The following is a 15,509-nucleotide window of genomic DNA, read 5'->3' as shown; positions in this document are numbered from 1 at the left end:
TGAACGTACGGGAAGTTTCTATCTGTCAATTATTTCTTTAATAACAAATCATTTAGTATCGACGTGTCAGATCGATTTTTCGAAAGTAAAGGAAATTTATGAAAGAATGTTGAAAGATTATAAGGACGGGTTGCTGTATTTAAACGTGGTCGTAGAAACCTTGAAGACGATCCACGTTAAGGACGTTCAAAAACAGCAACAAAATTACTTTTTCATCGGGCCAATGCAGCGTGTCACAAGAGCCTTTTTACAATGCCGAAAATCCATACTGGAGGACCACATGAACCGTAAATCCGAGCGTAAAAATGTTAAATCGTATATAAATCCGCACACTCATAAACGATTTGACGTTAAAGATTAATGTCAAATCGTTTATTTTCGTTTCGTGTGGCCTTCCAGATACATTAAAGTTCGAATTGTTGGAGAATCCACCGTATTCACAGGATTTGTTCCCAAGCGACTTCCATCTGTTTCCAGAGCTCAAACAATTCATCGTGGAAAGCGTTTTTCATCAAACGATCAAATGATGATTTCATAACAGCTGAAACGGAGCGTATTTTGCAGCCCTTCCAGATTCTCAGTTCAGGGATGGAATTCATAAATTGGAATGTCCTTGGAACAAGTGTATTGATGTTCAGGAAGGCCATACTGAATAATAAAACGTATTTCAAACAATAAAATTCTCTGTTTCTTATTGAACAGCCTGATCAAGATCCTTCACTCGAAATCAATTTACATCAACACATTTTCTTCTTCAACTACACTCTCTCCGTACACTTTATGCAAATATGGTGAAAGCGAAATTTTTGCCGTTCTGCCTGAAGGGAAGCTAGTGTTTAGCGCCCTTCTATTTAGTACAAAGCCGCCATCTGCACACGCAACCGAGATTGAGAGGAGAAGTTTCGTTTTCGCTGCTCCGGTTTCCAGTGATTGGCCAAGAGAACCATATGCCAACCGTGGTCTGCGTGCGGTTGATAAATTGTTGCCCGAAGGGTTTCTACTTCATCTCACGCCAGCGAAACACTCGCAGCGTACCATCACAGATAGATCACGACGCGCATCAAAATCAAGGTCCCCTTGCCGCAGGTCGAAGAGCATCCAGAGTCGGGGCTTTGATAATTGGAAGCGAGAGCGCGTTGGTTGTGTGTGCGTCGTGGCGACGTATTTTTGCCTTCGCCACGGATGGTCGTCCCTGACAGGACGAATTTATTTTCCCGGTCCGGTTTGTTTGCCGGCCTGTGTGCTGTTTAATGAGGAACCCGGCCCTTATGTCGGTTCCATCGCACTTGTGGTCGTGGTTGGCTGCGTTGCTGGCAGCGAAGTTGGAAGCCAAATAGACAATGTGACCTGATAGAGGGTGCCAACCGGGTATGGTGTGTGGTTGGTTGGCCGTGGTTTGATTTCTATTCGGCGTAGAGCACTCTGTGCACAGGCACTTCATCTGCGTGGAACGAAAGAAAATATTCCGGCCGCAAGTGCCGCGGTGCTACAGGAAGGTGTTACAGATGTTTTATTTCAATTTCAAGCTTTTCCGCGTGGAAGGGATTATAATGAGATGTCTGCTAAGTGTGTGTGTGTGTGCGTGCGCGTGAGTGTGGAAGATTAACGATATGAATGTAAGATTGAATGGAAACTGTCGCTGGCAGGAACTCCCAGAAACGCTACGCTGACAGCGTTGGATGCGGCAAACGCTGTTTGAGTGCTTTTCTAGTTAGCCCAGACAGCGTAGGGTAGCGGGTATAATGGGGATTCATTTCATCACGTGTCACACTAAGCTCAATGTCATTTTACGTACCCAACCCAATTCTGGGCAACTTCTCACCAGTGGCTTACTAGTGTTCAGTTAGCGGCTTACTATTTGCTAAGGCGACCGCTACGTTTAAGTGAGTTAGGTTGCCACGTATGATCCTGTCAAAAAGTTAGGGTAGACTTTCAGTAAAAATAGGCTCCGCAGAAAATTTGCGATTAATTATGTTTTTTACATCATTGTCAGAGTTGGATGTTGGACGCTGTGGACGCTGTGACGAATGGAGTTGTAAATGCGAGCATAAACACTGGACATTCGTTTCGAAAATACGACAAGGCAAATTAGCTTGAGGAAAGATTGAAAAGATCAATTTTCAATGTAAGTATGGTATGGAAGCTATCGAATACAGTTAGAGCAATACCGGGACGATTAGAGGCGGCATTCCCATAGAAAACGCAATGGAAACGACCTGAAAGTGTACTAATTATCTTTATAGTAAAATCGAAACTTAATTCAATATTTTTATTTTGTTTTTAAATCTTAGAAGAACGAATTTTATTGATCGTGGAATTTCTCGGACGTACCATACTTATCAAAACTTATTTTCTTCCCAGATTGTGATAGCGATAAGCAAAGATTAAACGGAATATTGAAATTAAAATACGAGCCTACTGTAAAAACCCTAATTCAATTAACATTTTGGATCACTGCGTGTACATCACGCTGTGATACTATTCCGTTTTACAACCTTCCATATCTAGCATATTCCGGATCAAAAGCCAATCTCGAATCACGGCTGTAATTCTTAACGACTCCATAGAGTGCCGTTCCAAGGAGTGGCTGTTTTGGTGGACAGCCCTTGTCGATCCATCTTATGCTGACATCAGTCTGTAATGAATTACGCATTAGGGAGGCTGGCGAGGCTACCGCAATCTAGGAATTACGTACGATGCTCTATTTTGTATCACCTAAGCGTAACGGCCCGCCCCGTTAATCGACGATTTCAACGGTACCGTTTAAACGTGAGTGTGAATCAGATAAATGTAATGTCATCGCTTCAAACTTAACGCGATCAACCACGTCACAGATGTCGATCAAATTGTTTGAAACACCAATCCCTGCCTTTTGTATAGAGCCCCGGAACCAGAGCTCCCGATGACGATCATCGAGTTGTTTACTTGTAGCCGTTATAATCTGCCGTAGGTCTTCAAGTAAGATCAACATCGACGTGCGATCGGAAACATATCTGGCGAATAAGCTCCATACTGTATCCAGTTGATCCCAACATTGTCCACATCTATCTTAAAAAGAAGCATCCCGACGGCTTGAACAAATGCTTGACAATGAACGCTGGCGACAGAAACGGATAAGAACTGGTTTTATGGAATCCATTGGACGGACATTGAACGCAATATTGCATGCAACTTTTGGTTTCAAAAATTTGTATGCAAGCAACGGAAACTGATTTTCTTCCGTGCATTGTTACGAGTCTGGCCCCATTTCTTTGGGGCCAATTTCTTTCCAATTTCAGCGAAAAAAAAGAAAACTCTTAAGATGGCTTTTACGGTTTTAAGAGAATATATTGGGAAATAAATACAGGCCGAGGGTCTTTATTCATAAAAAAAAACAGTCTTGAGGAGAAACACTACAATAAACAGCATTATCACACAGCTGGACCCCACCAGGCAGCGAACCGTAAAGGTGATCTCCTCCTGCGCCTCCCAGCCGCCGTTTTCGGAGTTACTTCCGCTACTCCCTTCACCTGCTTTGGCAGATAGTCCGGGTGAACGCAGTCGTCCGAGAGGCCGCCGACGCTGGCAAACAGGGGTACTTTCTTCAATCGGCAGCGGATGTACTGCACTTGCCCAGCATGATGATGTCCTGCGAGAGGAGCGCCGATCTTGCTCGACAGCTTGCGGGACACGCATTCGCTGAAGTTTGAGAAGACGGCGGCGGCCGAGAGATAGAAAGACCAGCAGGTTTCTAGTGAAAAGGAAAAAATACATAAAGAGACAAAGACATGAAAGATAAATTCTAGGTCATGATAATTCGCTAACTCACCGGTAATTCACAAGTGTAATGAGCCTTTCTTTGTGAGTAAACCATTTCGACCGAGTCGCGACGGCGAGCCTTTGGTCATGCAGAACAACGGTTAAGGACTCTGCAAATTTGAATTTGATTGATTTTGAAATCATTTGAATAGTACTAAATATAGCATTCGATTCAACCCTGCAATGCAAACATTGTGTGTGTCGCTTTCCAAATGTCAAAAAGGGTGTCGCCGTATTTGTTTTGGTTTTCATTCTCCCGGCAAACGAACGATTTTGGCCAAAGCTTAAACATTTAAAACCGGGCAGAATGTGGAGAACGACGGTGTGGATCGCCGTGCTGGCCGTGGGCTTCGTGCCGCTTTTGGCGGGGTTTTCCGACACATTCGACGAAGAACTTTTTATCAAACCCCTTCCGGATAGGTTCGTGTACAGCTACTTCCAGTTCACGACCCGCTGGGAACTCGGCGTCAATGATAGTCGTAAGTGCATCTTGAATGTTAGTAACTCGTTACCTTGGCTTGAGATTCACGTTTCACGTGTTCTGTATTATAGTGCTCCACACCAATCTGGTGGCTCGCCCGTTGGCTGAACTATTCCATCACTTCGGCGTGCAAGAGCTCCACTTGAGCTTCACGTACGGCCTGTGGCGATACGAAACCTGGGGCTACCCGGTAACCGATGCTGGCCCAGGAGCCGAAGTCTGGGCGTGGTTTGAGCCTTCGGATCAGCGTTCATCGTCGATCGACGATCGGTGGAAGATGCTCTGCGGAACGCTGTCGGGTCTCTTCTGTGCCTCGCTTAGTTTCATCGATCCAAGCAACACGTACGAACCGTTGCACTCGCTGAGACCACAAACCCACCGCTTCCCCGGACAGCCGGAGCCGATTCTACGCTATGCGGTTTTACCACGGGAAATTGTTTGCACGGAAAACTTAACACCCTGGGCAAAGCTACTGCCGTGTCGGTCCCGGGAAGGAATGGTCTCGCTTCTGGTTCCCGATAGCATCTATGCGAGCAACTATCACTCGCTGGGCGTTCACATCCGCAAACTGTGTGCCGATGCCGAATGTAGCCAGTTCCAGCTCGAGGTGAAACAAACCGTAAATGTGGTGCAAGATTTGCGGTTGTTCGGAGGCCCGAACTGGTCCATCCGGAAGTTGTTTAGCCAAGGCATGGAAGGTTCCTGTGCGCTAGCCACATCCAGCAACGTGTACCTGGACGTGACGGACAGCAGTTACGACGTGTCACAAAAGGCCGACGCGACGATCGTGTCCCTGCGAGGAGGGGCCCGTACCGTGCTTCAGCGTTACGACGTGAAACAGTTCGAAGCGATTGCGGCAAGGGGTCGTCGGGCGATGTTTAACGTGGCGGTAATGGATAAGCGCGATCCGGGGGTGATTGTAGTGGCCGGACCACCGCCCATCTACGCGAAACGCTACATACTGGGTGTTGGTCAGGAGCGCGGCAAGATTGTGACGCAAATCACCAACAACCACTGGGGCCCGCTGGATCTGGTGGTCTTCGAGACCATTCCGTGGTTCGTTCCGATTTACCTGCACACGCTTACGATCCGCTACGGTGAGCAGCGCCTGAAACCCGCCTTTCTGCACTACACTCCCGGTGTTCAACGGGAGCGACCGTACGGACTAGAGATCGGTATCCGAATTCCAGCCCGGACCACTGTCGAACTTTCTTTCGATTTCGATTACATCTTTCTCAAGTGGCAAGAGTATCCGCCCGATGCTAACCACGGCCACTACATTCCATCGTCGATCATTTCGCTTCTCCTACCTTCCGCACGGAACTATAGTTCGGTTCCTCGCGAAGCCGCCCTTTTCCGGCAGTCGTTTAACGCTACCCAGCAGGCCGGTTACTTTCTGCAACTCCGAACCGAATCGCTGCTTCTTACCCTGCCGACACCGGACTTTAGCATGCCGTATAATGTAATCTGCCTGGCGTGTACCGTCGTAGCGCTTGCTTTTGGTCCCATCCACAACATCTCTACGAAACGGATCGTAGCGAAGGGCAAAGACACGGGCCGGACGTCGTTCGGGGAAAAGGTGAAACAATTCTTTCGTCTGAAGGATGCGGCCGTTGAGGAGGCCGAAGTGGATGCACCAAACGAGCAGCTGACCGGCGGTGATGGGAGCGAAGATTTGAGTGCTCCCGATACGGAATAAACGGGCAGAGCGGGTCACTAGTCAGATTCAGTTTCATTCCGAAGAAACGGCCTGTTTAATGGTACTAAAATAAATAGCAATTCATTGTTTCATTATAGGAGAAACATGGATTCTTTCGTGAGTGTCCTCACAACCAATGTTGAAACCGGAAAATCCGTGTCTCGTGCGTTATGTTTAATGGAAAAGTATCTCTTTTTATTCGTACAGCAACAGTGGAACAGCAAATTATACGACCAGCCAAAGGCCCTGGTGACCCTGGTCTGACCGCTTAGTCTTATTCATACCATATCGTCACTCACCGAGCCCTTTTAGTACACACGATCTTGATAGCTATTGTCCTGTGGTTTCGCCTGCATGTTCACCATCTGCTGCTGGTAGTGTCGTCCGTGCCCGGGGCGTCGTGGCGGTGTCAGATACTCGAACATACTTTGTGTATGCTGCGACAGCATTTTACTCAAATCACACGGCATCGGATCGGTCCAGAAAAAATCGTGGTTAAGGGCCGTGTCGGCGTCGATGCGCTTCTTCGGATCCAGCATCAGCAGATTGTCGAGCAGATCGATTCCGTTCGGATCCTTCACGTACGGTCGCAGACGTTCCCGTACCTTCCGCTTGTGACCCATCGGAAGTTCCATCTTGTGGAAAAGCTCCAAATTGTCAACATCCGGCCAGACATCACTCGTAAAGGAACCGCAAAGCTGCGAGATCAGTATCAGCTGCTGCTGCTCCGTTGCGCCCTGCATGATCGGTGAACGGGTCCACATTTCGGCCATAATGCACCCAGCGCCCCACATGTCAACCGGTGGGCCGTAGTTCCTATCGCCCAGCAGTAGCTCTGGCGGTCGGTACCACAACGTGACGACACGGTTCGTGTAGCGATTCGGTTGACCATTCTTGGATACGCTAAATGCACGCGCCAGACCGAAATCGGCCAGTTTCAGGACACCGTTCTTCGTTATCAACACGTTCGCTGCCTTCATGTCACGGTGTAGAATCTGCGGGGAGGGGAATAGTGTAAAAAAGGGGCAGGCTTACCGAACTACACGGTCGCTTGTACCTTATTGCTGTGGATGTAGTACAATCCGTTTAGTAGCTGCTGCATCACTTTCTTGATCTCGCCCAGGTTGAACTTGACGTTGATGTTCGACAGCAGCCCTGCCAGATCGTGCTCGCAGAAATCGAACACCAGGTAGAACGTCGAGCGGTACCGATTGTGGGCTGTGGCTTTGGTACGGCAGATCTCTATTAAGTTCACCACGTTCTCGTGTTTCAACAGCTGTAAAATACGAATCTCACGCAGCGCCGTAATCGGGAACTGCAATAAAATCGAAGGCCGGCAATAAGCGAGAATACCGACGATACGGCTGCCGTACTTACGCCTTCCTTTTCGTTCTCCATCAGCACCTTCTTCAGGGCAACAAACTTTTTTGTCGATTTCTTCTCTCTCGCTTTGAACACCTCACTGCGCGGGGCGAAACGAAACAGAGGTAGAAATGCAGTCCCGGAGTTGACCGGGCAGGACCCATGCTTACCCGAAAGTTCCTTGGCCAATTTTGGTCACCTTCTCGTACTTGCTGGACTCGTCGCAGTACGGGAAGTCGTAGTTTTCGATGTACTTCTGCTTATCGGCCAAACTGAGCATCGTGCTCGAAGTCGCTACCTGGCTGCCGGAGCCGGAATGTTCGGCCGCACTCATGATGTTGCAGCGGTGTGCACTTTGCGATCGAGGATCGGGAAAACACGATCCTTTTCGCTCAACAATATTTAATTATATATTTATTTTGATGCTGATCAGTCTGGAAAACAACACAACACACAATGACGTCGGAACGGCGCCAGCTGTCAGTTTTGACAGGTACTATCTTTGTAGGATTTTGCTAAGGGCTCGCTTCACTCACGCAGGCGGTGATTGAAATAAGCTCCCATGTTTTCCGGCCTGAGATACGGTAAACGGTCAAAAGAGTAGTGATTACCGGATTGCATACCTTGCCCAGGCAATCTGAAAGCTGCCTAAGTTTAGTGTTTTAGATTTAGATTTTAAGCGACACCGACCAACGGCCAGTTTCAAACACTCAATTCTCATAATCTTCTTAGTATCACGCGATGTTAGTTGGTCACACTTGTACTAAATATATTGCCACTTGCGTTGCAGATCTTTTTCAGGCCACGACCTCGGCCTCGTAATCCATACACGCTGATTCCGTGTTTAACCAACAAGTCTTACCTACAAGTCTGGGTTTTATTCAAATTTTCTTCCGTCGAATTTCCGTTTTACAAATATTTCTTACTCGTACAGCTCTAATCTAACCCACGAAAGCCGGAGACAACCTCGAAACGCGTCGCGATCGCGATCTTCACCGCCCCCCCGCATCTTGCACACATTTTCCGGTCCTAATGTCTCTCGCTCATTCGCTACTTCTAACCTTTTTTCCCCATTTCAGATCTTTCAGAAGCCGCCGGTCGCCACCATCATCACAGTACGCGGTACGCATCGATCGCCAGTGGGTTTTAGTTTGATTTCTACGATCGTCTCTCGAACCGCACATACCGCCGTTTCTCTGGTTACTATGATCCATTATGATTAAGGCTTTTTTGCTTATTAATTATGATGCTTGATTTCTGGTTTTCTTTGTTTATCGAAACACAGATACACAAAACAATGGAACGACTTAACATCCGCCTTTATAAGCTCAAACTACTCTTTTTCCCTTTCTCGCTCTCTCTCTCTACCTTTCTCTTTCGTTCGCAGGATGATGTCGTGAATTTTACTTTGGGCAGGAAAGTCTATAGAGTAGGATGTTAAATTTTAATACGAATTCAACCGGACTGTCACATCCCGGAATTCAGGAGTATGCTTTCGCTGGATATTCCGCGCCTCGCAATGTCCTTTTCCGCGCCAAGCCGCTGCACGCCGTATGTTTAGGTAAGTTCTTTGGTTCACTTCACATGCCTATTGTGCCGTGAAAGTGGCTTCCGTGTGTTGGTTTTCTTTTCCTAAGTTAATGTGAATTACTGGATACTGGGGCCGATCCTGCAGTCTAGAAGAGTGTGGTCCACAGTGTGTGTGTGTAGAGCGCAGAAAATCAGCGGGTTGTTTTTCCAGCTGCACACCCTCCTTTTATTGGTCGAGTATTATACGTGGCCACTTTCCTTTGCACATGACTGGGCTGGGATTTACCGTAGGATTAGTTCCGACGAGAACGAGAGTGATCTACGCCGACGAAAACGTGTTCCCAGCACGCGGGGGGGACGCAGGGAATAGGAAGCAATCGTAGAACTGGTAGTTGATTCGAAATACTATGCATTCTTTAGAGAAAAGAAAAGTGAGAAAACAGGGATACACCTTTTTGCGTGTCAGCACTTTTGCCCTAAACTGCTAAAACTAAACCAACGACAAACTAAAACAGATGGGACGTTCTTTGCGAACCGTTCTGCCTCTGACCGCCTCTCGCACGCATACCCTGACCAGACACTTTGTGTAAATTATATTTCTGAGTAATTAGAGCGCTGGCTATACGTTTCACTTTTCCTCTTCGACGTGCACTCCGACCTGCACCGGGAAAAGTACAGATAAGTTAGGCGTTTATTGGGTTGTTGCTTATCGTTACCGTAGATTTGTCATTGAAGAGTCTGTGTTCACCCTTCCTCTTGTTGCTTAATGTTAAAAATGTATCTCCTACACATAATCATTTGCCGTACACAACGCGCGCGCCGTAACCGTGTCAGGAACGGTATTAGTTTGTTTGATTAATTTTTCGTTTCACTTCACTCACAACTCACGTACATATCTTCTAATTTTCCTCTTTCGCTCTCATTATTCTTTCCCCCGCTTTCTTCTTCTATAAAACATTGTATATAGTCAAGCACTTTGTTAGTAATTATTCCATGATTTCGAAACTAGAAAAAAGAAAAACGGCATGCACTAAAAAAACCGAAAACTTTTGCATCAAAACAGTCCATCCCGTCACCACCACCCGGCGGCGGCGGGTGGATGGAGCATCGGGTTATTATTAGAGCTTCCGGCGTCCGGCGTAGACGATGATGATATTGAAACTATGAATTCTTGGTCAGTGGCTGTGGTCACGGGAGAAGGCGGATCCCACTCCCAGCGTTTTACGTTTGGCCCGGGGGCCCCCGGCGGCCCCCCCGGGGATATTGGGCGTTTGACGGCCCTGTTATTGCTGTAGGTTTTACTGTTATCCTTTTTGTGTGTTGGGTGTGTTTGTGGTGTTCAGATCGATACGATCTGTGTGAGTGATCCCACGAAAAGAAATTGGGGGCGCGGCAAACATCACCATCCCCCGCGCGCTTGTTGGGACCCGCGCCGTTACGTTAACTCACAGTCGCACAGTGTAGTGTGTTGTATCTCGGGCAGTCTAATGCTCAAATTTCGCTAACGTTAGCATCATCGTCATCGTCATCCGTCATCGGATCGCTGTACATTGCTTCGCGACCGGGCGGACGATGCCGACGGATCCGTTGCCGCTCTAGTCCGCTGTTGACGCGTGAACTGCTGCTCTTCTGTATTGCTTTGGTGCTGTACTTGTTGGGTACAGTATCTGTGATTCCGCGCAACGAATCGAACACGTCCGCCGCCGCCGCCGCCGCACCGCCGCTGCTATCTTCGGCCGCTTCGGTACCATCCATCGCGTCGAGCATTTCGATGTCGCCACCGGCGTCCTCCTCGATCAACTGATCGGTGTCTTGCACATCGAAGACTGGCGGCTTAAGCAACTCCTGCTTCTCCAGTGGCGTGCGTTTCTTGCGAAACTCGTACACCCGCGGATAGATATGCTCGATGGCTTCCTGTACGAACGCCACGCTTGCCGCTGAGTGATGAGAAGTAATTATCAATTTTTGCCGCAAAATTTGTGCCACAAATGATGTTCGTTTATCACAGAACAAACATAAAAAGAAGGCAGAAAATCACAAGATCCACCCCGAGACCGTACTTACCGGTGACGGTAATGCTTCCGGTCGAGAATATTTTCAGCGTGGCTTTCGGTTTCAGCAGCTTGTACGTGACGCCCGGGTGCAGTTCCGGTTCGTAGCTCGCTTCCTTGCGGTACCGTTCAGAGAAGTTCACGATCATGATGCCCCACGGCATACTGCAGGTGCCGAGCACGTTGACGATGCGAAAGTTTCTCAAACGCACGTTATAGCCGAGGGTCTGAAGGCAACGTGAGTACCGACGGGCCGCAACCTTGGCCTGTAAAACCGAGCAAAAGAATGGGGCGCATTAACGATGGCTGGATGGATGAGAGCTGGGGTGAGCGGGACAGCTGGGATGGGAGCTGAAAAGTTCATTCAACCTGATCCTCCGACGTTGCACCGGTGCAGGTGATTTTGCCGGACGACCAGATCGAAGCGGTCGTGTACGGGCGCCGGAGCTTCATCGTCATCATGCCGTTCTCGCGGCGAAACTCCACATTGTACCCGTTCATGGCAATGTCCCGCAGATTGAGATGACAGCGGACGCTGAACGAGCAGACGACGTTATTGATCACGATGTCGATCTCCGGTTCGGCCTCCTGCTCGCCCTCGTCCGGGATCGTTTCTTTGGTATCTTGCGAGTCGCCGGCCACTGTGGCAACGGTGGTGGCCTCACGTGTTGTGTTGTCCGCTACCGGTGTGCCCGCCGCCGCGCAGGTGGAAGGTGACTGTTGCTGATGGGTCGGTGCGTGCGAAACTGGTGGCATCATCGACGAACTCCCGAATCCATCGCCACTTTGCTGGGGCTGCTGCTGCTGCTGTGAATGAATGCCGCCATTCACAGTTTGCAGTGCAACAACGGTATTGTTGACCGGGCACGAAGGTGTTGCAGTCGTTGTCGTGGTAAGGACATCACTTATTGGGTGTGTGCTGCCAGTGGTGGTGGCATTCATGATATGCTGCTGCCGGAAGCTGCCGTCGATCTGCGACGGCACCTGAGCAACGGAAGCTAAGCTGATGGTAGTGGCGCCGCCAGGGGCACGGAGTATGGTGCGCCCCGCGAACGTGCGCCCGGCAAACGACGTCCCGGATGCCGATGCTTCCATAGTGGCCGGCACCAGAATAAGGCCCGTCGTTTGACCAACGCCGCCGCCGCCCATCGATGTTTGATGATTTTTTTGAATAAATATTTGCTGCAGTAGCGGAGGATGTTTGTGAAGCTGCTGCGTGCTATTAGCGTTAATGATGGTGGTGGTGGTAGTGGCGGCGGAAGTGGAACTAGAGGAGAGACCGGCAGCGGAGAGCGGCGGTACCGTGGATGACACCGCAATCAGTGCCGGTGGTTGGTGGTGATGCATCTGCTGCTGGTGGTTTGCAGGTTTCGCCGTAACCGGAAGAAACGTTTGTGCCGGATGATTGGCAGATGCCACCGTTCCTCCGTTCGGTACCGCTGCTGCTGCTGCTGCTGAGACGGTGGACGAGGCGACAATTGTTGCGCTTGCCCCGGCCTGGCCATTGTCAGTTCCATTTACCACTACGTTGGTTACGGTTTTCATGAAACTTTTTTGCTGTAACAGAGTAGCCATACCACTCTGATTACCGCAGTGCATTAACCGACCGTCGTCGTTCCGCAAGGGCGTCGGGCCTAAACGGGAGATAGGCCACCGATGAGTGTGATGCACGTTTCCGGATGGTGGTGGGCGTGAGTGGGTGGTTTGGGGTGGGTTGATTTCGTCTAACCGAGCGATTGAGGAGATTCTTTGCCCCACACACTTTTCCTTCACACACACTCGGCGCAAAGGCAACTGGATTTCTCGCTACTCGCTTCCGCCACTGATCACCACCATTCGTCCGCTTTTGCCGCTTTTGTCCCGTGTCTCGAGCGAAATGAAACCGAGGCACTGCTACAGATTCATCATTTTTTCCTTTGCCTCAGCAAAATAATACTATCATTCTGCGAAAACGGGCAAAGAGAAAAAAGCACAGAGGTAACTAACTATGCGTGAACTTGATCGCTGTCCACTCGGCGAACGTACGCACTGTGCATCGCGGACCTTCACGGCGGCTGGTGGCGGGGCACTTCGCGAACACTTTGGTCAGTGGTAAAAAGGTTAGAATCTAAAATTTATCAACATAAAACGGCAGCCAACTCTTCCGTAACTAGATCAGGACCAAATCCAGGACAAATAAACGTGCCTAAAGAAAACATAAACACTGTTATGACTAATTTGACGTCTGGCGGGTGCTCCGGGCTGTCAAAAATGGCCTCAAATGTCAAACGAAATTCGCCCGCAGCTTCCAACGGCGGCGGCAAAATCTTGAATTGAATGAAATTGCTTAAAAAATAAGGAGTTGTTTCATAAAATAAACCAACCATTAATTTTGGATTCTTAAATATAATAATTTCTTTCGTCATTGAATTGGTCAACTCATTTACACAATCAATATTTTATTTATTACTAGCAATTCTCCAATACCTATCCGCGGTGTACGTGAAATGCTCCATTTCAAATAACTGACCACGGTATGCCTCCCGTAAGCCCATTCGGGCGACTTAAAAAAGCTTAATACCTGTTTTCAACACGGCACAGCACATTATAGCTCCAGCAACAAGCTAATCCGCCGTTTCATTTCCGCTCTCAGTCCGTGAACAAATATTATCCGATTCCAACCACAATTCCGAAAAGGACTGTCTAAACGTTCCGGCGACGCAAGTCGGCCATATAGTTTTTGTAAAAATTACATCCGAATACGAGAACAGTGCGCGGCCAACAATGAATGCTGGAGATTCGGTTAGTAAAATTCGAAAATCACATTCATCGGTAGGGTTGTGTACGCAAAACGGGGATACCCAAAAGGCATTCAAAAACTGTTATTTTCTCCCATTTCGATGGCATCAATGAAAAGGGCGATTCCACAGCTCCACACTCTCTTTTGAAATCATGAACGCCTTACACGAGCATGTAGTGTAAGGAATGTTGTAGATTTGTTTTTAAAGCGGCAAGCCATATATGATCAATGTGACACGATCGATAGTGATACGATTGCTAGAGATTCCAATGTATCTTCTTTTTGGTAAACGGTTATGGTGAATATCGTACCATTTAGGATAATGGACGTGTCGAAGCTGAGAGTGATCCGTTTCCAATGATCAATTGCAGTAGTAAACCGAAGCGCTTGGTAGTAGATAAAAGAAACGATGCTAGTCGGTGAATTTGAACCACATAGTAAACTTAAGGTCATTTTACTTCAATGTTGCTTGATATTAAATGTTCCCTAAATCAAGCGTATGGCTATCGATCTCGCGCTAAACCGTTTGAGCAGCACGTTTGCATTTGTTGCAAGTGTTAATTTTCATACCTATCACTGCGAGAACATTCTAAACCTTTAGGTCCTATTGCTGCATCTTGCACTCGCGCTTTCATAACGCTGAAACCTTTCGATACAATCGAATACAACTAACGCAATACTATTATGTCGCCACATTCGTTCTGATTCTCCTGCTGCCAGAGGAATCTGCAAGCAGTCAAATTCGTCGATCCTTCTTCTTTGGAATATAATGCCGATAAAAGCTTAGAAACAAATAGCCTCGAGCACGATGCGGTCGGTGTGGCTTTTCCGTTCAGTTGGTTCTTGGCATAGGTAGTGTCCACTTTTTATAAAACTTGGCTCTCTCTTCATTCGATGGCGACCTTTTTCTTTTCTTCTCTTTGTCCCTCCATTGCTCTTTTTCACTTTCTTAAAACAATTTTTCATTTTTAGCGTTGCATCATGTTAGTGAGATATTCTCAACGGACAATACTACACCCGCGATAGCAACAGTAAAGTAACATTTATCACAATACAATGCATTACGAACTAGTAACAACTAGAACTCGTCTTCCGTCCGAAATGGACCGCAGTCGAACAACATCTCCTCCGTCGTTCTCGATGCGCTTTTGTCTAGTTTTTTTGCGTGCACATATGATGCGCCACTCGGTGACACGGTGAGAAGAGATGTAGACACATGTAGATTAAATACGATTACACAAATCCACAGTGCTTTTACTTTCTTCGCATCCGCACGGTAAGTAGTGTGTCGGTGATGGAGATAAGATGGCTTTTAAGTAAACGATCGTAACGCTCTCGTAGGAAAGCGCATCGCTAATCGCGAGATGGATCACTACTGACGAATTACTAACACTGGCGAAGTACAAACGAAACCCTATACTGAGGACAAAACCGCTGCTGGAAGCGCAAAATCAAGAATAAAACGGCGATCGATGGCGATGGATAAGGAATAGTTGTGGGGGGGTGAATAGTTCGCTTAGGATCCTTATAGCTGGAGAGGGTTGTACACCTAGTGTTATAAGGACACGGGTAGATATAATAAGGGTTTGTATAGTAGTGTATATCCACGAAAACCGATCGGCAATCTGATTTGCCAAATATTGCCTACACACGCACCGCAGCCACCCCGCAAGAGCTACGGGGAGGAGAGAGTGCTTTACAACAAGCTTCGCTTGCCATGTCGTCCTGTTTTTGTCGTCTTATAAAAATAGCCTTCAGTTTGTCTTTGCGCCTTCAGGCAGCTGCTTTGCAATCCTAGATCGTATTCGT

General features: G+C 47.9%; 3 protein-coding genes across 3 annotated transcripts; 1 reads left to right on the top strand and 2 right to left on the bottom strand.

Annotated features, from left to right (window-relative positions):
- Nucleotides 1–4,105: 4,105 nt before the first annotated feature.
- Nucleotides 4,106–6,037, top strand: LOC128270648 (GPI transamidase component PIG-T). The gene is made up of 2 exons (XM_053008056.1): nt 4,106–4,277; nt 4,351–6,037. The coding sequence occupies exons 1-2, from the start codon at nt 4,106–4,108 to the stop codon at nt 5,976–5,978; spliced, it is 1,800 nt and encodes a 599-aa protein (XP_052864016.1). The 3' UTR covers nt 5,979–6,037.
- A 249-nt stretch (nt 6,038–6,286) lies between these two features.
- LOC128274276 (cyclin-dependent kinase 9) lies at nt 6,287–7,674 on the bottom strand. The gene is made up of 4 exons (XM_053012412.1): nt 7,511–7,674; nt 7,356–7,440; nt 7,036–7,293; nt 6,287–6,973 (listed from the first exon to the last, which is right to left on the bottom strand). Exons 1-4 carry the CDS (start codon nt 7,672–7,674, stop codon nt 6,287–6,289), a joined length of 1,194 nt encoding a protein of 397 aa, XP_052868372.1.
- A 2,184-nt stretch (nt 7,675–9,858) lies between these two features.
- LOC128270647 (uncharacterized) lies at nt 9,859–12,522 on the bottom strand. The gene is made up of 4 exons (XM_053008055.1): nt 11,291–12,522; nt 10,935–11,187; nt 10,589–10,807; nt 9,859–10,537 (listed from the first exon to the last, which is right to left on the bottom strand). Exons 1-4 carry the CDS (start codon nt 12,518–12,520, stop codon nt 10,362–10,364), a joined length of 1,878 nt encoding a protein of 625 aa, XP_052864015.1. The 5' UTR covers nt 12,521–12,522; the 3' UTR covers nt 9,859–10,361.
- Between the last annotated feature and the right edge of the window lie 2,987 nt (nt 12,523–15,509).

Source organism: Anopheles cruzii, chromosome 3 (genome assembly GCF_943734635.1).
Source record: "Anopheles cruzii chromosome 3, idAnoCruzAS_RS32_06, whole genome shotgun sequence".
Classification (NCBI taxonomy): Eukaryota; Metazoa; Arthropoda; class Insecta; order Diptera; family Culicidae; genus Anopheles; species Anopheles cruzii.
The sequence above is the reverse complement of the archived record's forward strand: the minus strand, read 5'-3'. Positions and strand labels throughout refer to the sequence as shown.

Bases quoted from the DNA above. Each gene is read 5' to 3' on its own strand.
- LOC128270648 (XM_053008056.1), top strand. From the start codon at position 4,106: ATGTGGAGAACGACGGTGTGGATCGCCGTGCTGGCCGTGGGCTTCGTG. The intron at 4,278-4,350 runs GTAAGTGCATCT...TCTGTATTATAG, and splicing joins ACTCGGCGTCAATGATAGTC to TGCTCCACACCAATCTGGTG.
- LOC128274276 (XM_053012412.1), bottom strand. From the start codon at position 7,674: ATGAGTGCGGCCGAACATTCCGGCTCCGGCAGCCAGGTAGCGACTTCG. The intron at 7,294-7,355 runs GTAAGTACGGCA...ATTTTATTGCAG, and splicing joins TGGAGAACGAAAAGGAAGGC to TTCCCGATTACGGCGCTGCG. The intron at 6,974-7,035 runs GTACAAGCGACC...CCCTCCCCGCAG, and splicing joins ACTACATCCACAGCAATAAG to ATTCTACACCGTGACATGAA.
- LOC128270647 (XM_053008055.1), bottom strand. From the start codon at position 12,520: ATGCACTGCGGTAATCAGAGTGGTATGGCTACTCTGTTACAGCAAAAA. The intron at 11,188-11,290 runs GTTGAATGAACT...TCGGTTTTACAG, and splicing joins GTGCAACGTCGGAGGATCAG to GCCAAGGTTGCGGCCCGTCG. The intron at 10,808-10,934 runs GTAAGTACGGTC...CTCATCACTCAG, and splicing joins CGGAAGCATTACCGTCACCG to CGGCAAGCGTGGCGTTCGTA.